At 36.5% G+C, this 24676-nt stretch overlaps 1 protein-coding gene across 2 annotated transcripts in view; it reads right to left on the minus strand.

Annotated features, from left to right (window-relative positions):
* Nucleotides 1-508: 508 nt before the first annotated feature.
* LOC120471729 (transmembrane protein 47) overlaps nucleotides 509-24676 on the minus strand; it is a 49418-nt gene continuing 25250 nt past the window's right edge. The window contains exons 3-4 of one of the 2 annotated variants that reach the window (XR_016168220.1): nucleotides 1387-2582; nucleotides 509-991 (exon numbers count right to left, since the gene is read on the minus strand). Coding sequence is in view for 1 of the 2 variants with exons in the window: in XM_039661628.2 (XP_039517562.1) it covers nucleotides 2401-2582 (182 nt within the window). In the remaining variant the exon portion in view is untranslated. Of the gene's footprint in view, nucleotides 2583-24676 lie in introns of both variants that reach the window. The other variant, XM_039661628.2, reaches the window with a different exon arrangement.

Raw genomic sequence — 24676 nt, forward strand, 5'->3', positions numbered from 1 at the left:
AATGTCAGATGTCAGTTTTGGATAGCTGTACTCATGTTAAATTTACCCAATTTGTGTGACAGTGAATGTTGATACTAAATCTGTTTACATTTCATTCAATACAGAAAATGATCATTAAAAAGATCAATCTAAAAAAAAATCGATATTTGTGTATAGCATTCTTAGCTTAGCAACATGCTAACATGAAACAATCGGTGTCAATTGAGCACTGAGTCTGCTTTTTGTTTTCAACAGTATGTTTTATTGTTCTATTTTACAACGGAGAAAGGAAACTGAAATGTTTGAGCTGTAAAGCCCAGGTAAAAGGTCTTCTCCCCTAAATCTATTTAGTATTTCAAAAACTGCAAATATCAAACAACATGACAGAAAATATATATCCTTTAAATCCAAACATCTGAATACTATAAACACATTAACAAGATGATATGTTCTCTATCAGATAGCGCAACACAAGAAATATACAAAATGGTAAAAGCAACTATATACTGTATACTTTTTCATAAAGAAAACAATTCCTCGAGAACTTGCTCTATTACTTTTTCCTTATGGAAAGAGGTCCATGGGATATGCTGCTGAAATGGTTAAAAGGGCGCAAACCCATTTCTTTAAATGTCCATCGGGACATTTAATGTTAACACTCTGAATTCTTGGAGTCCAGTTCACAATTTTTCTTCACACTTCATCCATTCCAAAGCTTGTAGTAACAGCTCATCATTTTAGGCCTTCACACTGTACAGGAGCAATTAAGTGTGCATACTTGTATATGTAATATGCTAGATTGTGTGTACTTGTAAATGGCTGCATCCCAATTCACATACTATCTGTCCTAGATTACCATGTCCCAAAACACAGTACATTAAAAACAGTATAAAATTAGCACCAACCATCTTAAATATATAGGTTTCAAAAGGGCGATGTACCATTTTTGGTTCCCTAAAGAACCTTTTAGTGACCAGTTTTCAAAAGAATCATTTTAAAAGAATCAAAGAACCTTTTGTGGAATGGAAAGGTTCCATGAATGTGATGCCAATAAAAAAATCTTTCTTTTGAAGAGTGAAGGGTTCCCTGACTGCACACGGTTTCTAGTGGATTTTCCAAGTGTGCATCAGTGCCAACTGCACAATGGAAACAGGCGTTTGTGATGACTCGTTTCAGAGTTTCAGTTGTAGACATTTGTCAAGGTTGCAATATCATTTTTAAATATGATTCTAAAGGTTAAGTGGAAAGAAGAATTTAGCACTCTTTAAAATAAATGTTCCAAAAGTGATGCCATAAAGAAACATTTTGGGATCCCCAAAAGATCTTAAAATAACCTTCTTTTTTTTTTGTTTCTTAGTGTGAAGACTATTTCAATAATCTAAAGAACCCCTTTTAACTATAAAGAACCTTTTATGGAATGGAAAGGTTCTATGGATATTAAAGGAGTAGTTCACTTTTAAAAAAAACTTTAGCTGATAATTTACTCACCCCCATGTCATCCAAGATGTCCATGTCTTTCTTTCTTCAGTTGAAAAGAAATGAAGGTTTTTGATGAAAACATTCCAGGACTTTCTCCATATAATGGACTTCATTGGGAACCAAACGGTTCAAGGTCCAAATGAGAGTTTCAGTGCAGCTTCAAAGGGCTTTAAACGATACCAGACGATGAATAAGGGTCTTATCTATCAGTCATTTCAAAAATAAACAACAAAGTTTAAGTTTTATAAGCTCAAATGCTCACCTTGCTCTGTTGTGTGATGCACGTTCGTGACTCTCCTGTTCGAACTCGTTCATCAAAATGAACAAATCTTTTTTCGAGTCATGACTCGAAGGGTCCTAGACAAGACCCTTATTCATCGTCTGGTGTCGTTTAAAGCCCTTTGAAGCTGAACTGAAACTCTCATTTGGACCTTGAACCGCTTGGTTCCCAATGAAGTCCATTATATGGAGAAAATCCTGGAATGTTTTCATCAAAAACCTTAATTTCTTTTCAACTGAAGAAAGAAAGACATGGACATATTGGATGACATGGGGGTGAGTAAACTACTTCTTTAAACGCGCTCATTGAACTATCGATGCCAATAGATATTTTTAAGAGCACACAAATGCAAACAATGCATTTCATACTGTAAGCATGTGCATTGGGAAGCAGCCAACACAGTCACATGACATGATTTGAATGTAAATTCATCTGATTTTGTATGGTCTCTTCGCCTCTAAGGGTTAGGTGTAGGGAGTGGAGATTTATGGTGATGTTTGGATATTTATGAACTCTCATGACATGGGGTTGGAACGTTTTGTATGTGTTGTGAGTGTGCTGCATGTAGGTATCCTGTGCTGTATGTAATAGAGATTGGTTACTTGCTTGCTTTGACAGATATAGTGTTTGAGTCTAATGAGCATGATCATGTATTGGAGCCCTTAGTACATGGCATCTTCATATATGTCTGTTCTAAGGCATAATAAGATTCCTCCTCCCAGCATGAAGATGGTGGAGCCCCAGCCCAGCCCGTAGCCCCAGTTGAACTCGTGATACGTTTGCAAGACTTTGCCATCAATGAATTTGATCGGGTAGAGAACCAGAGCACACGCCTGGAGGACCACTGCAAGAGAAACAGACAACATGTCAGAATAAATACATAAAGGAAAATAAGTTTTGCATTACAGCGCAATCCAAAGTTCAAGTTTGGTGAACCCCGACCTGCAAAAAATTGTATCACGGGAAGTTGTGACTTATAGAAGATCAATAAGTGACGGCACGACCTCTCGGCTGAATTAAAAGAATGCACAAATGCTCGTGACTCTCCTGTTCGAACTCGTTTTTCGACTCATTTCGTTCGTTGAATGAACCAAATGACTCAAAAAGATTAGTTCATTTTGAGAGTCACAAACACTCATCACAGAACAGAGCAAGGCGAGCATTTGAGCTTATAAAACTTAAAGTTTTTTATTTATTTTTGAAATGACCGATTTTTTTCGCTTGATAAGACCCTTATTCATCATCTGGTGTTGTTTAAAGCCCTTTGAAGATGCACTGAAACTCTCACTTGGACCTTGAATTGTTTGGTTCACAATGAAGTCCATTATATGGAGAAAATCCTGGAATGTTTTCATCAAAAACCTTCATTTCTTTTCGACTGAAGAAAGAAAGACATGAACATCTTGGATGACATGGGGGTGAGTAAATAATAAGCAAAAGTTTTTTTTAAAAGTGAATACTCTAACACAGCAATAATTAACAAGAAGTTATGTGTAACAGTGATTTTAAGCCAGTTACAGGGTGTTGATAGGATTAATGTGAAGCAGAGCCTAAACCTCTTAACCAGGGTCAAATTACAGTAAAACACCCTGGCTTATTGCTTTTATAAAATAGAACATAAAACACACAAATGTTCAATTTAAGAGGCCATGTTATCCCCATTTTCAAAGTCTTGATTTTTGGGGTCTACTAACTAGAATATGTTTTCATGCTTAAAGTTTCCTCCCAGTAACGGTAGCTCCTGTATCTATGAAGAACCTCCTTCTGAAAAGCACAGTGTGCTCTGATTGGTCGACTGGACCAGTGGGTTGTGATTGGTCATCTCGCCCTCACTTCAACCGCAAGTTTCAACAAACTACTAACGCAACTCAACCAGGCCTTGCCCCTTTTTTTTCCGCATATGCCTTGGGCTGGAATTATTTAAAGAAGGGATATTGTGACACGTACGTTCCAGAAAGAAAACTCAGGGAGTTACAGTGCGCACTGATATAGAGAGTGTTGTGTGACTTAGCAGACCTTTTTCATCCTTAAACAGCAACATTACACTACACACTAAAGAAAGTTGAAAATGTAAATAAAAGTATAATACATCCTCCTTAATATTTGAATTCATTAATGATAAAATCGCAATGAACAAATATAGCTGCGAGCAGCGATTGCGGGCCCAAGCCGGTGGCACCGCAACCCCGATGCCTTTAGTTACCTAAAGGCACCGGGATGGTGGTACCGCCGGCTTTGGCCCTTTATCGCTGCTCACAGCTATATTTATATTTAATATAAAGCCGGTGGCACCGCCACCTTGGTGCCTTTAGGGTTATTCTGTATGACGTGCAAAAACGTAACCCCCACTTTGACTGTCGAAAAGAAGTGTATTGTAGAGCTTGCATCAATGCGGACTCGATGCGCTGTGCGCTGTAACTCCATGTGGCTTTAAGCGCATCATTCTCCACTCGGGATGCGCATAAGCGTTTTGTGCCACATTGTACTGAGCCTTTCATATCATAATGCAATGACAGATTATTAATTGCCTTTCTTGTTCTGTTCTATCTATTATGTGTTGATAAAAGATAGGACAGAGCACTAAAAACCTCAAACAAAGCACTAAAAACTTAAGCTGTTTGCTGTGTAGTCTGAGAATGAGCTGTTTGATTTGCACCCTCTTCCTCTTCACTGTCCTCCATAAAAACCAGCTATTCAGGTCCATGTTGTTCTAGAAAGTGTGTATGTTGCTGCCTCATTTAACATCTCTGCTATACATTTAAAACATGTTGTCTCAATTTTATAGCAGCCATGGCTCTATCTAAAATAATTTATCTTTTTGATTTTTGTTATCTTGTTTTTCATGAATGTATTTTACAACAATACAAAGAGCAATGTGTATTTACCACTAATATAGTTTGTAATGGCTTTTTTTGTCATAGATTATAATCATATATTTTTTTGGATTTGTTATTTATCTTTATAATGAAGTTGTCTGTATTTAGATTGTGTTTAACACACACAAGAGTGGCACCAAACACAGCTCTAAAAAAACTTGACACAATCCATCATTCAGCCATCCGTTTTGCCACTAATGCACCCTATCACACTCATCACTGCGACCTGTATAAACTGGTGGGTTGGCCCTCCCTTCATACCCGGCGGCTCCATCATTGGTTTCTCTTCATATATAAGACAATTCTGGGCAAGGCACCTCTCTATTTGTCATCCCTATTTCATGCCGCTCATAACACCTATCACACAAGATCAAGTAATTTGATTAAATTTAGTATCCCCCCTACTTCTACTACCTTTGGACATAATGCCTTCCGCTTTGCATCAGTACACGACTGGAACATACTACAAAATACCCTGAAACTTACATCTCTGATCCCAATCTCCACCTTTAAGCAAAACCTCGAAAATTACATAGTTGACTCTTGTTCCTGCTGACAATCATGAACCATATTTACACACTTATTTAAGCACTCTATTCGTTTTCTTTTTCCTCTTTGTTGTCTTTTTTATTTTTATTTAGCTGCTTGTTCTAAGTGTTATGTGTTTGACTATGTACAGCTGTACATTATGTTCTTATTTTTTCCTGTAGCCTCTTGGCCAGGTCATGTTTGTAAATGAGAAGTGGTTCTCAAACATTTTACCTGGATAAATAAAGGTTAAAAAAAAAGAGTGATTTATCAGTTCAACACATAGTTATAGAAATTCTACTTTATCTAAAAAAACCTGCACTTTATACACACACACACACACACACACACACATACATAAATACATGTAAATAAAAATACAAAAAGAAACATCAAATGTGTTTTTAGTCAGAGTATTATTTTATACAGAAACAAATATTTGTAATTCAGAAAAGAATGAAGTTAGTGTTTTAAAATCTTAAGGAAAACAAATATATTGAAATATAGCACAAGAATTTTAAATTCATTCAGCTTCAATTACAAATACAATCTTACTTTTATTTAAAGCAAACTATACATTTAAAAGATGGGGGTTATATGCCTATTTTGTCATTTAAAAAAAATACAAAATTGTTATGCAAAAAGACAAGGACTTAGAGACAAGGACTTATAGGAAAAATCGCAGCCAGCCACACTGTGTGGTTCAAACATACATAAACACAGACAACAGCCCTCCCCTCCCCCCACACACACACACACATGCACACACACACACACACACACACACAAACACAGACAACAGCCCTCCCCTCCCCACACAGACACCCACACCCACACACAGAGAGAGAGAGAGAGAGAGAGAGAGAGAGAGAGAGAGAGAGAGTGAATCACAGGGGAAATAAATCCATTCAAACTACAATATCTGACTTTCTGTTGCTCAGAGCGAATGACTTTAAATTGGAAAGTTGATCGGCTTGACGAGAACAATATACGTGGAAAGTTTTGTAACTGTAGGTAAAATGAGCAAAGTTATAACACACTTTATGTGTCCTTTTTTAGTCATAAAATTCATTTCCTCGTCACGGCCAGACCGTTCGAGATATCAAAAATCCGTCCGGAATTGAGCATCCTCAATGTCTTGACTTCATGCACACCGAGTTTGGTTGTGATTGGTAAACACATGCGTTGTAATTTGATGTATTTCTCCTAGGAGAATTATTCAAACAACCCATAATTCCCAACTTCCTTCTTAAAACTTAGAGCACGAAAGTTGTTTGGCCTGATGTGATCTTTAATTGTACCGAGTTTCATATTAATTCATGCAAGTGTGTTTGATTTATGGACAAATTTTCGAATCCCAGTCCAGGGGGCGCTGTCGAGCCGCCCTGCCACGCCCGGTTACCAGCTTCAGCCCGGCCCTGATGGCCATGGGTTCTGACCCGTGTGCAAAGTTTCAAGAGTTTTAGAGGATGTTAAGGCCCCCGAAAATGCCAGAGAAGTTGCACACAGCAAATAAAGAGTTAAAATTAACCTGACAGGCGCCCCTCCTCTCACTCACACAGAGGGACACTGAGAGACTGGCAAAATTCTGAGATTTTCTCTACATTCAAACAAACATATCTGACTTTCTGTGGGTCCTAGCTAATGAGTGTCAATTAGAAAGTTGTCCGGCTCGAGGAGTACAATATACATACTGATTTTTGTAACTGTAGATAAAACTAACAACCCCACTTTTGTCAAAAGGTGGCGCTACTGAGCCCTCACCACACCCGTTTCTGAAACGTTGCACATGTCTACTGGCTAATAAATGTGATGTGTCTGTCGAGTTTCATGCAATTTGAAGCATGCTAAGAGTCTCAAAAGCATCCTAAAAGAATGGTAAAGTTTGATGCGTTGCCACGGCAACAGTTTCAAAGATATCAAGAATCCATTTACAGGTCTTCATCTGCCATGTATTTGCATTATACAGATGAAGTTTGAAGCAAATCGAGTTAAAATTAGAGGGTGATTTCAAAGCATTTTGAAAATGACACACTTCCTGCTGCCAGTTGGTGGCGCTATAACTTTGACTCGCAATAGTCACATCCATGTGATCATCCTCTTACAGCGAACACACTGCTGAAGTTTCATCAAGATCAGTTAATGTATGCTGAAGTTATGATACACTTCCTGTTTCACGTTTCTCGCCATAATTTTGTTTCCTCGCCACGGCCAAACCGTTCGAGATATCAAAAATCCCCTCGCAAACTTTTATCCTCAATGTCTTGACTTCACGCTGACCAAGTTTCGTCGAATTTGGATCAAAGCTCTAGGAGGAGTATTAAAAATTCCATTGCGAGTGTTTTACGAACAACCCTAAATAGCCGACTTCCTGTTGGGCTGGGGTAAAAAGTAAAAGCGCGAGGTATAGATGAAACGATGAGATCAACATGTGTACCGAGTTTCATATTATTACATGCAAGCGTGTTTGATTTATGGACCAAGTGTTCGGACCCCGTTCCAGGGGGCGCTGTCGAGCCCCCTTGCCACGCCCGGGTACCAGCTTCAGCCCGGCCCTGATGGCCGCGGGTTCTGACCCGTGTGCAAAGTTTCAAGAGTTTTCGAGCATGTTAAGGGCCCCAAAAGTGCCCGAATAGTCGTTAGAAAAATAAAAGAAAAAAAAAAATATATATAGCTGCGAGCAGCGATGAAGGGCCCAAGCCGGTGGCACCGCAACCCCGGTTCCTTAGTTACCTAAAAGCACCAGGGTGGCCATGCCACTGGCTTTGGCCCTTCATCGCGGATCACAGCTATATATATATATATATATATATATATATATATATATATATATATATATATACTGTATATATACATATATATATGAAGCCGGTGGCACCGCCACCCTGGTGCCTTTAGGTTTATTGTGCACGACATGCAAAATGTAACCCTGCTTTGACTGATGCAAGCTCTACAGCACAGTTTATAGTAAGAAAGAATATAGTAAGAAAGAAAAGTAAGCTGTTACTCTGAGATGGTTTGGGAAACAAACATTCATCATGTCGCATTGGTTTTAGTTACTTGTCCTCGAACAGAGCCCTAATCTGTTTATATTTCAGTTACACATTCTACATTGATTAAAAAAGAAAAATCAAATGTGTTTTTAATTCATACAGAAATAAAATATTTATAATTCAGCTGAGAATAAAGTTAGTTCAAATTTTAAGAAAAACAAATATATGATCTGAAATATAGCACATTCATTTTTAAATTCATTCAGGTTCAATTACCAAAAATACAATCTTAATTTAATTTAAAGCAAATAATAAATCTAAAATATATGGGTTATATGCATATTTTGTAAAAAAAGAAAAAAAAAAGAAAGAAAGATATATATCCAAAAACACAAGGCCTTAAACTTTAACAAGGGTGCAACTCTTATCACTACAACAAACATAGTCACACACACAAGTCAAGTCACTTACATTTTATATGCAATATTGACTTTTTAGATGCAATATTGACTTTTTTCTGTTTCAGCAGAGAAAATAGTTAAACAAAGATCACAGCGACCCATCGCGCATCTCAAAGCAATGTGTTTTCTCATTACTGAATGATTCAGCATTTTGAATCCATGACTCGTTCATTAAGACGGTCATCTGGCGACACCTTATGGTGATTTAGGGTTATGTTTAAAAGTATCGTTCTTTACAGCGATTTTTAATTGACTCCTGTTAAACCAATCTCGTAACATTATTGTGTAACCGATTTAATTTGATCAGCCTTACCTAGGGTAACAGCCCTATAGTGTCTTATTATTCTAAATTATTGAATTTATTGATCAAATTTACTAATGAAAAATGAAGCATACATTTATTAAGACTAGGCTGCCCTGCAGATATTAGGCTACAATATGCAGATTTAAATATACCATTTATCAAATAATCTGTTTATTTTTAGGTTACACATTACATTGTTTAAAAAATAAAAATCAAATGTGACCCGCTCTGGCGAAATGAGTCGGAAGTTGCAACCTTCCATTTTAAGATATGGGCCGATTATGTGGAAAACCATGAAATAACAAAAAAAAAAACAGAACAGACAAAGAACAGACATTCAAAAATAATCTCACAGGGTTTCGTAGTCGAGATAATTGAGTAAAGGTATTTAAATAACGATTAAAGTTGTCAAAGCTTTAAATTCGCTGAAATAAACATTGCTCTTCTCAACTCCCCTCGTCACCTCTGAGCATTTCCCGGGTATCCCCTGAAACGTTGAACTCACTGGAGGCTTCTAACCTAAACTGCGTGAGTATATTTATCTGCAAGAAGAATATAGCCTATGTAAGGCTGTAACGATCGCGACACTCAGATCCACGAACCTGTGTCGCGGTGTGAGAAGACAGAATCACGACACCGACACGTCCCTTCAACTCCCGAAGTTATCCTTCACGTCCAGACCCAATGCTAGCTACAACATCTTTAAATTACTATTAGTATTATTCGAAGTTAACATTATAAAATACGTAGACTTACACCACAAAACTTAAATTATTACTATTTTTTTTTTTAAATTGGGCAATTTCAGCATTATGGAGGAGATCCAATTCCCAGATAATTAAATATTTTAATAAATTGGCCTATGTGAACCACACTGCACAAACCAAAAGTAATACTCACCCGATGAAGAAGGGTTGACTCTCTCCAGAACATAAAATCTTTATTTTATTTTCCGTGTTCGCATTTATGAGGAAAAACAATCCGAACGTGAGACCGTTCTCTGGAAGCAGCACTAAAACTTTCACATAGCTTAAACATGCAAGCACAAAGCCTTTCTTTAAAGTAAATTTCGTTTTAAAGTAATTATCTTAATTTAAATCAATGTTTCATCAACCAATTACTAGGATTTAATAATAAGAAATAAATTGCAGACAATAGGCTAGGCCTAATCACGACGCGGAGACGCGCGGCACGTGAACTGAAGCTTGTCTCATGAACCGAAAGTCAGCGTATAAGGTATCCTCACAGACATATATATATTGAAATGTCTACTTTTAAACACAACCATTCAAAATGAAAGAAAACAGACTGCTCTCTGCTTATGTGGGCTAATCCGTATGAAAACTGAATTTCTCTCTGACTCCTCTTTAATCTTTCTGATTTTAGAACATTTTTGTAAAAGTGACTTTTTAATTATTTATTTCAAAAAAATTAAAAATAAGTTGAGTTTCAGCCTCGTTAAATTGCATTTATATATGTTAATCTATTTGGTCAAATTAAGCTATATAAAATAAATAGTTTATCCCTTAAAATGCTATGGATTTTGAAAGATATCAAAAAAAAAAAAAAAAAAAACGGGCAAAAAAACTTTAAAAGCGATTTTCTTAGGTTTTCAATTGGAAAAAAAGGGCAGACGACCAGAATTCAAATCTGTATATCGTTACAACCATTCAAGGTATGACCAAGGTATCATTTGAAAGCTTACAGTGTCCTCTTTCCATTAATATCAAAATCTCAATTTTTAAATTTGGGTCACTGTGACTAATTTTGCTGGATCAGGTCGGTCACAAATGTGTTTTTTATTGTAGTATTATTTTATACAGAAATACATTATAATTATATATAATATACAAAATATAACCGTGGGCGCGATTAAACAGTGTTACAATAAAACTCAACATTGTGTTTTTTAAAAATAAATTCAAATAATACAAATCCCGAAATTGCGCTAATTTTAAAATTAAACTAAAACTCATGGCTGCACAAGCATTCATAACTGTGCGCCCCAACAGCGAGGAACCAGCAGAACAGAGTGAACGTTCATTCTGTTTAGTTACTTAATAGGAATTTATTTAAAATGCTTGCTCTACTCCACAACATTAATGTCTTGTGCGGATATCTGTATTTTGACTTTCGGTTTTAAGTAAGCGATTTAAAAGTTCCCGAGTCCCAGCGGAGTCACACGTTGATTAACCGGTGGGAATATACACAATAGGCCTACCTGATATTGAACACAAGAGGGCAGTATAGCACTACGTATGACTCAGATTATTTTTTCTTCTTCTGAATTTTAAAACCATTCTGGCTGTTTTTGAATGTAAACATAATTCTTAAATGAAAAAAGGGAAAAACTGGTTTAATTATAATATTTGTATAATTTAATTTAGAAACAAATGATGTATAATTACATTTTTAGAAGATATGAGGCTTTTAGTGTTTACTGTTTACTTTTTTGACATTACTTTAATCTTTTGCCAAAGTTGCACATGCCTACTGGCTAATAAATGTGATGTATCTGTCGAGCTATCTGTATCTATCTGTTTCAAGCAATTTCAAGCATGCTAAGAGTCCCAAAAGTATCAAAAAAGAATGTTAAAGTTTGATTTGTTGCCACAGCAAAGATATCAAAGCAAAGATATCAAAGATATCAAGAATCCATTCACAGGTCTACATCTGCTGTATTTTTACATTATACAGATGAAGTTTGAAGCAAATCGGTTAAAAATAAGAGGGTGATATCAAAGCATTTTGAAAGTGACACACTTCCTGCTGCCAGTTGGTGGCGCTATAACTTTGACTCACAATAGTCACATCCATGTAATCAGCCTCTTACAGTGAACACACTGCTGAAGTTTCATCAAGATCAGTTAATGTATGCTGAAGTTATAACACACTTCCTGTTTCACGTTTCTCGCCATAATTTTGTTTCCTCGCCACGGCCAAACCGTTCGAGATATCAAAAATCCCCTCGCAAACTTTCATCCTCAATGCCTTGACTTCATGCTGACCGAGTTTCGTGCCGTGTGTTTGAATTTTCTAGGAGGAGTATTGCACATTCCATTGCGAGCGTTTTACAAACAAACCTCAATAGCCGACTTCCTGTTTGGCTGGGGTAAAAAGTAAGAGCGTGAGGTATAGATGAAACGATGAGATCAACATGTGTACCGAGTTTCATATTATTACATGCAAGCGTGTTTGATTTATGGACCAAGTGTTCGGACCCCGTTCCAGGGGGCGCTGTCTAGCCCCCCTGCCACACCCAGGTACCATCTTCAGCCCGGCTCTGATGGCTGTGGGATCTGACCTGTGTGCAAAGTTTCAAGAGTTTTCAAACCCGTTAAGGGCCCCAAAAGCCGCTAAGAGTCTCAAAATCATAAAAAAAAAGAATTTTAAAGTTTGATGCGTTGCCACGGCAACAGTATCAAAGATATCAAGAATCCATTCACAGGTCTTCATCTGCTATGTATTTACATTATACAGATTAAGTTTGAAGCACATCGGGTAAAAATAAAAGGGTGAGTTCAAAGCATTTTGAAAGTGACACACTTCCTGCTGCCAGTTGGTGGCGCTATAACTCTGACTCACAATAGTCACATCCATGTGATCGTCCTCTTACAGCGAACATACTGCTGAAGTTTCATCAAGATCAGTTAATGTATGCTGAAGTTATAACACACTTCCTGTTTCACGTTTCTCGCCATAATTTCGTTTCCTCGCCATGGCCAAACCGTTCGAGATATCAAAAATCCCCTCGCAAACTTTCATCGTCAATGCCTTGACTTCATGCTGACCGAGTTTCGTGCCGTGAGTTTGAATTCTCTAGGAGTAGTACTTCAAATTCCATTGCGAGTGTTTTATGAACAACCCTAAATAACCGACTTCCTGTTGGGCTGGGGTAAAAAGTAATAGTTTGAGGTATATATGAACGATGAGATCTATATGTGCACCGAGTTTCATATTATTACATGCAAGCGTGTTTGATTTATGGACCAAGTTTTCGGACCCCGTTCCAGGGGGCGCTGTCTAGCCCCCCTGCCACGCCCGGGTACCATCTTCAGCCCGGCCCTGATGGCCGCGGGTTCTGACCCGTGTGCTAAGTTTCAAGAGTTTTTGAGCATGTTAAGGGCCCCAAAAGTGCCCGAATAGTCGTATAAATAATAATAATAATAATAAATATAGCTGCGAGCAGCGATGAAGGGCCCAAGCCGGTGGCACCGCAACCCCGGTTCCTTAGTTACCTAAAAGCACCAGGGTGGCCATGCCACTGGCTTTGGCCCTTCATCGCGGATCACAGCTATATATATATATATATATATATATATATATATATATATATATATACTGTATATATATATATATACTGTATATATATATATATATATATACTGTATATATACATATATATATGAAGCCGGTGGCACCGCCACCCTGGTGCCTTTAGGTTTATTGTGCACGACATGCAAAATGTAACCCTGCTTTGACTGATGCAAGCTCTACAGCACAGTTTATAGTAAGAAAGAATATAGTAAGAAAGAAAAGTAAGCTGTTACTCTGAGATGGTTTGGGAAACAAACATTCATCATGTCGCATTGGTTTTAGTTACTTGTCCTCGAACAGAGCCCTAATCTGTTTATATTTCAGTTACACATTCTACATTGATTAAAAAAGAAAAATCAAATGTGTTTTTAATTCATACAGAAATAAAATATTTATAATTCAGCTGAGAATAAAGTTAGTTCAAATTTTAAGAAAAACAAATATATGATCTGAAATATAGCACATTCATTTTTAAAATTCATTCAGGTTCAATTACCAAAATACAATCTTAATTTAATTTAAAGCAAATAATAAATCTAAAATATATGGGTTATATGCATATTTTGTAAAAAAAGAAAAAAAAAAGAAAGAAAGATATATATCCAAAAACACAAGGCCTTAAACTTTAACAAGGGTGCAACTCTTATCACTACAACAAACATAGTCACACACACAAGTCAAGTCACTTACATTTTAGATGCAATATTGACTTTTTAGATGCAATATTGACTTTCAGCAGAGAAAATAGTTAAACAAAGATCACAGCGACCCATCGCGCATCTCAAAGCAATGTGTTTTCTCATTACTGAATGATTCAGCATTTTGATCCATGACTCGTTCATTAAGACGGTCATCTGGCGACACCTTATGGTGATTTAGGGTTATGTTTAAAAGTATCGTTCTTTACAGCGATTTTTAATTGACTCCTGTTAAACCAATCTCGTAACATTATTGTGTAACCGATTTAATTTGATCAGCCTTACCTAGGGTAACAGCCCTATAGTGTCTTATTATTCTAAATTATTGAATTTATTGATCAAATTTACTAATGAAAAATTAAGCATACATTTATTAAGACTAGGCTGCCCTGCAGATATTAGGCTACAATATGCAGATTTAAATATACCATTTATCAAATAATCTGTTTATTTTTAGGTTACACATTACATTGTTTAAAAAATAAAAATCAAATGTGACCCGCTCTGGCGAAATGAGTCGGAAGTTGCAACCTTCCATTTTAAGATATGGGCCGATTATGTGGAAAAACCATGAAATAACAAAAAAAATATATATATATATATTTTTTTTTTGCTAATTTCAAAGAACAGACATTCAAAAATAATCTCACAGGGTTTCGTAGTCGAGATAATTGAGTAAAGGTATTTAAATAACGATTAAAGTTGTCAAAGCTTTAAATTCGCTGAAATAAACATTGCTCTTCTCAACTCCCCTCGTCACCTCTGAGCATTTCCCGGGTATCCCCTGAAACGTTGAACTCACTGGAGGCTTCTAACCTAAACTGCGTGAGTATATTTATCTGCAAGAAGAATATAGCCTATGTAAGGCTGTAACGATCGCGACACTCAGATCCACGAACCTGTGTCGCGGTGTGAGAAGACAGAATCACAACACCGACACGTCCCTTCAACTCCCGAAGTTATCCTTCACGTCCAGACCCAATGCTAGCTACAACATCTTTAAATTACTATTAGTATTATTTAAAGTTAACATTATAAAATACGTAGACTTACACCACAAAACTTAAATTATTACTAATTTTTTTTAAATTGGGCAATTTCAGCATTATGGAGGAGATCCAATTCCCAGATAATTAAATATTTTAATAAATTGGCCTATGTGAACCACACTGCACAAACCAAAAGTAATACTCACCGGATGAAGAAGGGTTGACTCTCTCCAGAACATAAAATCTTTATTTTATTTTCCGTGTTCGCATTGAGGAAAAACAATCCGAACGTGACCGTTCTCTGGAAGCAGCACTAAAACTTTCACATAGCTTAAACATGCAAGCACAACGCCTTTCTTTAAAGTAAATTTCGTTTTAAAATAATTATCTTAATTTAAATCAATGTTTCATCAACCAATTACTAGGATTTAATAATAAGAAATAAATTGCAGACAATAGGCTAGGCCTAATCACGACGCGGAGACGCGCGGCACGTGAACTGAAGCTTGTCTCATGAACCGAAAGTCAGCGTATAAGGTATCCTCACAGACATATATATTGAAATGTCTACTTTTAAACACAACCATTCAAAATGAAAGAAAACAGACTGCTCTCTGCTTATGTGGGCTAATCCGTATGAAAACTGAATTTCTCTCTGACTCCTCTTTAATCTTTCTGATTTTAGAACATTTTTGTAAAAGTGACTTTTTAATTATTTATTTCAAAAAAATTAAAAATAAGTTGAGTTTCAGCCTCGTTAAATTGCATTTATATATGTTAATCTATTTGGTCAAATTAAGCTATATAAAATAAATAGTTTATCCCTTAAAATGCTATGGATTTTGAAAGATATCAACAAAAAAAAAAAAAAAACGGGCAAAAAAACTTTAAAAGCGATTTTCTTAGGTTTTCAATTGGAAAAAAAGGGCAGACGACCAGAATTCAAATCTGTATATCTTTACAACCATTCAAGGTATGACCAAGGTATCATTTGAAAGCTTACAGTGTCCTCTTTCCATTAATATCAAAATCTCAATTTTTGAATTTGGGTCACTGTGACTAATTTTGCTGGATCAGGTCGGTCACAAATTTGTTTTTTATTGTAGTATTATTTTATACAGATAATACATTATAATTATATATAATATACAAAATATAACCGTGGGCGCGATTAAACAGTGTTACAATAAAACTCAACATTGTGTTTTTTAAAAATAAATTCAAATAATACAAATCCCGAAATTGCGCACATTTTAAAATTAAACTAAAACTCATGGCTGCACAAGCATTCATAACTGTGCGCGCCAACAGCGAGGAACCAGCAGAACAGAGTGAACGTTCATTCTGTTTAGTTCAATCCTACTTAATAGGAATTTATTTAAAATGCTTGCTCTACTACAACATTAATGTCTTGTGCGGATATCTGTATTTTGACTTTCGGTTTTAAGTAAGCGATTTAAAAGTTCCCGAGTCCCAGCGGAGTCACACGTTGATTAACCGGTGGGAATATACACAATAGGCCTAACTGATATTGAACACAAGAGGGCAGTATAGCACTACGTATGACTCAGATTATTTTTTCTTCTTCTGAATTTTAAAACCATTCTGGCTGTTTTTGAACGTAAACATAATTCTTAAATGAAAAAAGGGGAAAAACTGGTTTAATTATAATATTTGTATAATTTAATTTAGAAACAAATGATGTATAATTACATTTTTAGAAGATATGAGGCTTTTAGTGTTTACTGTTTACTTTTTTGACATTACTTTAATCTTTTGCCAAAGTTGCACATGCCTACTGGCTAATAAATGTGATTTATCTGTCGAGCTATCTGTATCTATCTGTTTCAAGCAATTTCAAGCATAGTCCCAAAAGTATTAAAAAAGAATGTTAAAGTTTGATTTGTTGCCAAAGCAACAGTATCAAAGATATCAAGAATCCATCCACAGGTCTACATCTGCTGTATTTTTACATTATACAGATGAAGTTTGAAGCAAATCGGGTAAAAATAAAAGGGTGATTTCAAAGCATTTTGAAAGTGACACACTTCCTGCTGCCAGTTGGTGGCGCTATAACTTTGACTCACAATAGTCACATCCATGTGATCGTCCTCTTACAGCGAACACACTGCTGAAGTTTTATCAAGATCAGTTAATGTATGCTGAAGTTATAACACACTTCCTGTTTCACGTTTCTCGCCATAATTTTATTTCCTCGCCACGGCCAAACCGTTCAAGATATCAAAAATCCCCTCGCAAACTTTCATCCTCAATGCCTTGACTTCATGCTGACCGAGTTTCGTGCCGTGTGTTTGAATTCTCTAGGAGGAGTATTGCACATTCCATTGCGAGCGTTTTACAAACAAACCTCAATAGCCGACTTCCTGTTTGGCTGGGGTAAAAAGTAAGAGCGTGAGGTATAGATGAAACGATGAGATCAACATGTGTACCGAGTTTCATATTATTACATACAAGCGTGTTTGATTTATGGACCAAGTGTTCGGACCCCGTTCCAGGGGGCGCTGTCTAGCCCCCCTGCCACACCCAGGTACCATCTTCAGCCCGGCTCTGATGGCTGTGGGATCTGACCTGTGTGCAAAGTTTCAAGAGTTTTCAAACCCGTTAAGGGCCCCAAAAGCCGCTAAGAGTCTCAAAATCATAAAAAAAAAGAATTTTAAAGTTTGATGCGTTGCCACGGCAACAGTATCAAAGATATCAAGAATCCATTCACAGGTCTTCATCTGCTATGTATTTACATTATACAGATTAAGTTTGAACCACATCGGGTAAAAAGAAAAGGGTGAGTTCAAAGCATTTTGAAAGTGACACACTTCCTGCTACCAGTTGGTGGCGCTATAACTTTGACTCACAATAGTCACATCCATGTGATCGTCCTCTTACAGCGAACATATTGCTGAAGTTTCATCAAGATCAGTTAATGTATGCTGAAGTTATAACACACTTCCTGTTTCACGTTTCTCGCCATAATTTCGTTTCCTCGCCATGGCCAAACCGTTCGAGATATCAAAAATCCCCTCGCAAACTTTCATCGTCAATGCCTTGACTTTATGCTGACCGAGTTTCGTGCCGTGTGTTTGAATTCTCTAGGAGTAGTACTTCAAATTCCATTGCGAGTGTTTTATGAACAACCCTAAATAACCGACTTCCTGTTGGGCTGGGGTAAAAAGTAATAGTATGAGGTATATATGAACGATGAGATCTATATGTGCACCGAGTTTCATATTATTACATGCAAGCGTGTTTGATTTATGGACCAAGTTTTCGGACCCCGTTCCAGGGGGCGCTGTCTAGCCTCCCTGCCACGCCCGGGTACCATCTTCAGCCCAGCCCTGATGGCCGCGGATTCTGACCCGTGTGCTAAGTTTCAAGAGTTTTTGAGCATGTTAAGGGCCCCAAAAGTGCCCGAATAGTCGTATAAATAATAATAATAATAATAATAATAATAATAAATATAGCTGCGAGCAGCGATGAAGGGCCCAAGCCGGTGGCACCGCAACCCCGGTTCCTTAGTTACCTAAAAGCACCAGGGTGGCCATGCCACTGGCTTTGGCCCTTCATCGCGGATCACAGCTATATATATATATATATATATATATATATACTGTATATATATATATATACTGTATATATATATATATATATATATACTGTATATATACATATATATATGAAGCCGGTGGCACCGCCACCCTGGTGCCTTTAGGTTTATTGTGCACGACATGCAAAATGTAACCCTGCTTTGACTGATGCAAGCTCTACAGCACAGTTTATAGTAAGAAAGAATATAGTAAGAAAGAAAAGTAAGCTGTTACTCTGAGATGGTTTGGGAAACAAACATTCATCATGTCGCATTGGTTTTAGTTACTTGTCCTCGAACAGAGCCCTAATCTGTTTATATTTCAGTTACACATTCTACATTGATTAAAAAAGAAAAATCAAATGTGTTTTTAATTCATACAGAAATAAAATATTTATAATTCAGCTGAGAATAAAGTTAGTTCAAATTTTAAGAAAAACAAATATATGATCTGAAATATAGCACATTCATTTTTAAAATTCATTCAGGTTCAATTACCAAAATACAATCTTAATTTAATTTAAAGCAAATAATAAATCTAAAATATATGGGTTATATGCATATTTTGTAAAAAAAGAAAAAAAAAAGAAAGAAAGATATATATCCAAAAACACAAGGCCTTAAACTTTAACAAGGGTGCAACTCTTATCACTACAACAAACATAGTCACACACACAAGTCAAGTCACTTACATTTTAGATGCAATATTGACTTTTTAGATGCAATATTGACTTTCAGCAGAGAAAATAGTTAAACAAAGATCACAGCGACCCATCGCGCATCTCAAAGCAATGTGTTTTCTCATTACTGAATGATTCAGCATTTTGATCCATGACTCGTTCATTAAGACGGTCATCTGGCGACACCTTATGGTGATTTAGGGTTATGTTTAAAAGTATCGTTCTTTACAGCGATTTTTAATTGACTCCTGTTAAACCAATCTCGTAACATTATTGTGTAACCGATTTAATTTGATCAGCCTTACCTAGGGTAACAGCCCTATAGTGTCTTATTATTCTAAATTATTGAATTTATTGATCAAATTTACTAATGAAAAATTAAGCATACATTTATTAAGACTAGGCTGCCCTGCAGATATTAGGCTACAATATGCAGATTTAAATATACCATTTATCAAATAATCTGTTTATTTTTAGGTTACACATTACATTGTTTAAAAAATAAAAATCAAATGTGACCCGCTCTGGCGAAATGAGTCGGAAGTTGCAACCTTCCATTTTAAGATATGGGCCGATTATGTGGAAAAACCATGAAATAACAAAAAAAATATATATATATATATATTTTTTTTGCTAATTTCAAAGAACAGACATTCAAAAATAATCTCACAGGGTTTCGTAGTCGAGATAATTGAGTAAAGGTATTTAAATAACGATTAAAGTTGTCAAAGCTTTAAATTCGCTGAAATAAACATTGCTCTTCTCAACTCCCCTCGTCACCTCTGAGCATTTCCCGGGTATCCCCTGAAACGTTGAACTCACTGGAGGCTTCTAACCTAAACTGCGTGAGTATATTTATCTGCAAGAAGAATATAGCCTATGTAAGGCTGTAACGATCGCGACACTCAGATCCACGAACCTGTGTCGCGGTGTGAGAAGACAGAATCACAACACCGACACGTCCCTTCAACTCCCGAAGTTATCCTTCACGTCCAGACCCAATGCTAGCTACAACATCTTTAAATTACTATTAGTATTATTTAAAGTTAACATTATAAAATACGTAGACTTACACCACAAAACTTAAATTATTACTAATTTTTTTTAAATTGGGCAATTTCAGCATTATGGAGGAGATCCAATTCCCAGATAATTAAATATTTTAATAAATTGGCCTATGTGAACCACACTGCACAAACCAAAAGTAATACTCACCGGATGAAGAAGGGTTGACTCTCTCCAGAACATAAAATCTTTATTTTATTTTCCGTGTTCGCATTGAGGAAAAACAATCCGAACGTGACCGTTCTCTGGAAGCAGCACTAAAACTTTCACATAGCTTAAACATGCAAGCACAACGCCTTTCTTTAAAGTAAATTTCGTTTTAAAATAATTATCTTAATTTAAATCAATGTTTCATCAACCAATTACTAGGATTTAATAATAAGAAATAAATTGCAGACAATAGGCTAGGCCTAATCACGACGCGGAGACGCGCGGCACGTGAACTGAAGCTTGTCTCATGAACCGAAAGTCAGCGTATAAGGTATCCTCACAGACATATATATTGAAATGTCTACTTTTAAACACAACCATTCAAAATGAAAGAAAACAGACTGCTCTCTGCTTATGTGGGCTAATCCGTATGAAAACTGAATTTCTCTCTGACTCCTCTTTAATCTTTCTGATTTTAGAACATTTTTGTAAAAGTGACTTTTTAATTATTTATTTCAAAAAAATTAAAAATAAGTTGAGTTTCAGCCTCGTTAAATTGCATTTATATATGTTAATCTATTTGGTCAAATTAAGCTATATAAAATAAATAGTTTATCCCTTAAAATGCTATGGATTTTGAAAGATATCAACAAAAAAAAAAAAAAAACGGGCAAAAAAACTTTAAAAGCGATTTTCTTAGGTTTTCAATTGGAAAAAAAGGGCAGACGACCAGAATTCAAATCTGTATATCTTTACAACCATTCAAGGTATGACCAAGGTATCATTTGAAAGCTTACAGTGTCCTCTTTCCATTAATATCAAAATCTCAATTTTTGAATTTGGGTCACTGTGACTAATTTTGCTGGATCAGGTCGGTCACAAATTTGTTTTTTATTGTAGTATTATTTTATACAGATAATACATTATAATTATATATAATATACAAAATATAACCGTGGGCGCGATTAAACAGTGTTACAATAAAACTCAACATTGTGTTTTTTAAAAATAAATTCAAATAATACAAATCCCGAAATTGCGCACATTTTAAAATTAAACTAAAACTCATGGCTGCACAAGCATTCATAACTGTGCGCGCCAACAGCGAGGAACCAGCAGAACAGAGTGAACGTTCATTCTGTTTAGTTCAATCCTACTTAATAGGAATTTATTTAAAATGCTTGCTCTACTACAACATTAATGTCTTGTGCGGATATCTGTATTTTGACTTTCGGTTTTAAGTAAGCGATTTAAAAGTTCCCGAGTCCCAGCGGAGTCACACGTTGATTAACCGGTGGGAATATACACAATAGGCCTAACTGATATTGAACACAAGAGGGCAGTATAGCACTACGTATGACTCAGATTATTTTTTCCTTCTTCTGAATTTTAAAACCATTCTGGCTGTTTTTGAACGTAAACATAATTCTTAAATGAAAAAAGGGGAAAAACTGGTTTAATTATAATATTTGTATAATTTAATTTAGAAACAAATGATGTATAATTACATTTTTAGAAGATATGAGGCTTTTAGTGTTTACTGTTTACTTTTTTGACATTACTTTAATCTTTTGCCAAAGTTGCACATGCCTACTGGCTAATAAATGTGATTTATCTGTCGAGCTATCTGTATCTATCTGTTTCAAGCAATTTCAAGCATAGTCCCAAAAGTATTAAAAAAGAATGTTAAAGTTTGATTTGTTGCCAAAGCAACAGTATCAAAGATATCAAGAATCCATCCACAGGTCTACATCTGCTGTATTTTTACATTATACAGATGAAGTTTGAAGCAAATCGGGTAAAAATAAAAGGGTGATTTCAAAGCATTTTGAAAGTGACACACTTCCTGCTGCCAGTTGGTGGCGCTATAACTTTGACTCACAATAGTCACATCCATGTGATCGTCCTCTTACAGCGAACACACTGCTGAAGTTTTATCAAGATCAGTTAATGTATGCTGAAGTTATAACACACTTCCTGTTTCACGTTTCTCGCCATAATTTTATTTCCTCGCCACGGCCAAACCGTTCAAGATATCAAAAATCCCCTCGCAAACTTTCATCCTCAATGCCTTGACTTCATGCTGACCGAGTTTCGTGCCGTGTGTTTGAATTCTCTAGGAGGAGTATTGCACATTCCATTGCGAGCGTTTTACAAACAAACCTCAATAGCCGACTTCCTGTTTGGCTGGGGTAAAAAGTAAGAGCGTGAGGTATAGATGAAACGATGAGATCAACATGTGTACCGAGTTTCATATTATTACATGCAAGCGTGTTTGATTTATGGACCAAGTGTTCGGACCCCGTTCCAGGGGGCGCTGTCTAGCCCCCCTGCCACACCCAGGTACCATCTTCAGCCCGGCTCTGATGGCTGTGGGATCTGACCTGTGTGCAAAGTTTCAAGAGTTTTCAAACCCGTTAAGGGCCCCAAAAGCCGCTAAGAGTCTCAAAATCATAAAAAAAAAAGAATTTTAAAGTTTGATGCGTTGCCACGGCAACAGTATCAAAGATATCAAGAATCCATTCACAGGTCTTCATCTGCTATGTATTTACATTATACAGATTAAGTTTGAACCACATCGGGTAAAAAGAAAAGGGTGAGTTCAAAGCATTTTGAAAGTGACACACTTCCTGCTACCAGTTGGTGGCGCTATAACTTTGACTCACAATAGTCACATCCATGTGATCGTCCTCTTACAGCGAACATACTGCTGAAGTTTCATCAAGATCAGTTAATGTATGCTGAAGTTATAACACACTTCCTGTTTCACGTTTCTCGCCATAATTTCGTTTCCTCGCCATGGCCAAACCGTTCGAGATATCAAAAATCCCCTCGCAAACTTTCATCGTCAATGCCTTGACTTTATGCTGACCGAGTTTCGTGCCGTGTGTTTGAATTCTCTAGGAGTAGTACTTCAAATTCCATTGCGAGTGTTTTATGAACAACCCTAAATAACCGACTTCCTGTTGGGCTGGGGTAAAAAGTAATAGTATGAGGTATATATGAACGATGAGATCTATATGTGCACCGAGTTTCATATTATTACATGCAAGCGTGTTTGATTTATGGACCAAGTTTTCGGACCCCGTTCCAGGGGGCGCTGTCTAGCCTCCCTGCCACGCCCGGGTACCATCTTCAGCCCGGCCCTGATGGCCGCGGATTCTGACCCGTGTGCTAAGTTTCAAGAGTTTTTGAGCATGTTAAGGGCCCCAAAAGTGCCCGAATAGTCGTATAAATAATAATAATAATAATAATAATAATCCTAAGGAAAACAATAGGGCCTTCGCCCTTTCAGGGCTTGGGCCCTAATAATCCTAAGGAAAACAATAGGGCCTTCGCCCTTTCAGGGCTTGGGCCCTAATAATAATAATCCTAAGGAAAACAATAGGGCCTTCGCCCTTTCAGGGCTTGGGCCCTAAAAATAATCGGAAGGAAAACAATAGGGCCTTCGCCCTTTCAGGGCTTGGGCCCTAATTATTTTGCCGAGTAATGCAGTTACTTGAAGAGAAATGCCAATCAGCAGTGCTGAGTTCCAACTTTTTAGCCATGCTTTCAGTACAAGCAAGTCGCCGTTCGATGACCCGAGTGATTATATTTAGTAATCATATTGCTATGGTATGCAGAAGCAGTACCATGAAGACCTTTAAAAACAATATCAGGATTCTGCAAGAAACAAGTTGTGTGTGGGGTAGAGCCCGACCGATAAAGGATTTTGAAGGCCGATACCGATACAAATATTTTTTTGGTTTTAAAATCCGATATATCGGCCGATATTTTTTTATTTATTTCAGAAACGCACAACAAAACATTAACAGATTTCCCTAACATTAGTTATTTGTAGTTATTTATGAGTTTTAACTAAAATAATATGTAATATGATAATGCATTTTTAAAAGAAACTTGTTTCTTTTATCGTCACAACAGAACAGACTGATGATATTGGCATAAGCTTTATGGTTAGCTAGTCTATGAGTGTTTAGCTTGCCAAAAGGAACGGTGTAGAGTGCCCTCTGGTGGACAAACTATACAACTCCAACACTCAAGACATGGTTCAACTTTGGAAAATGACTAATATCGGCTGATAATATCGGCCTACCGATATATCGGTCTGGCTCTAGTGTGTACATACATTGTTGCAGCTTCAATCTTAATTCTTTGTAAGTGTTTAATACAGCTATTTGTAAAGTCAGCCACAGTTTTGTTCTGTAAATGCAAGTATGAGGTGCTAATTAATTTGTGGGCATCTGGTGCAAGTGAGAGAAAGAGCTGTGAGTCACCT

The sequence above is a fragment of the Pimephales promelas genome, chromosome 4 (assembly GCF_988280905.1).
Source record: "Pimephales promelas chromosome 4, fPimPro1.hap1.1, whole genome shotgun sequence".
Taxonomy (NCBI): domain Eukaryota; kingdom Metazoa; phylum Chordata; class Actinopteri; order Cypriniformes; family Leuciscidae; genus Pimephales; species Pimephales promelas.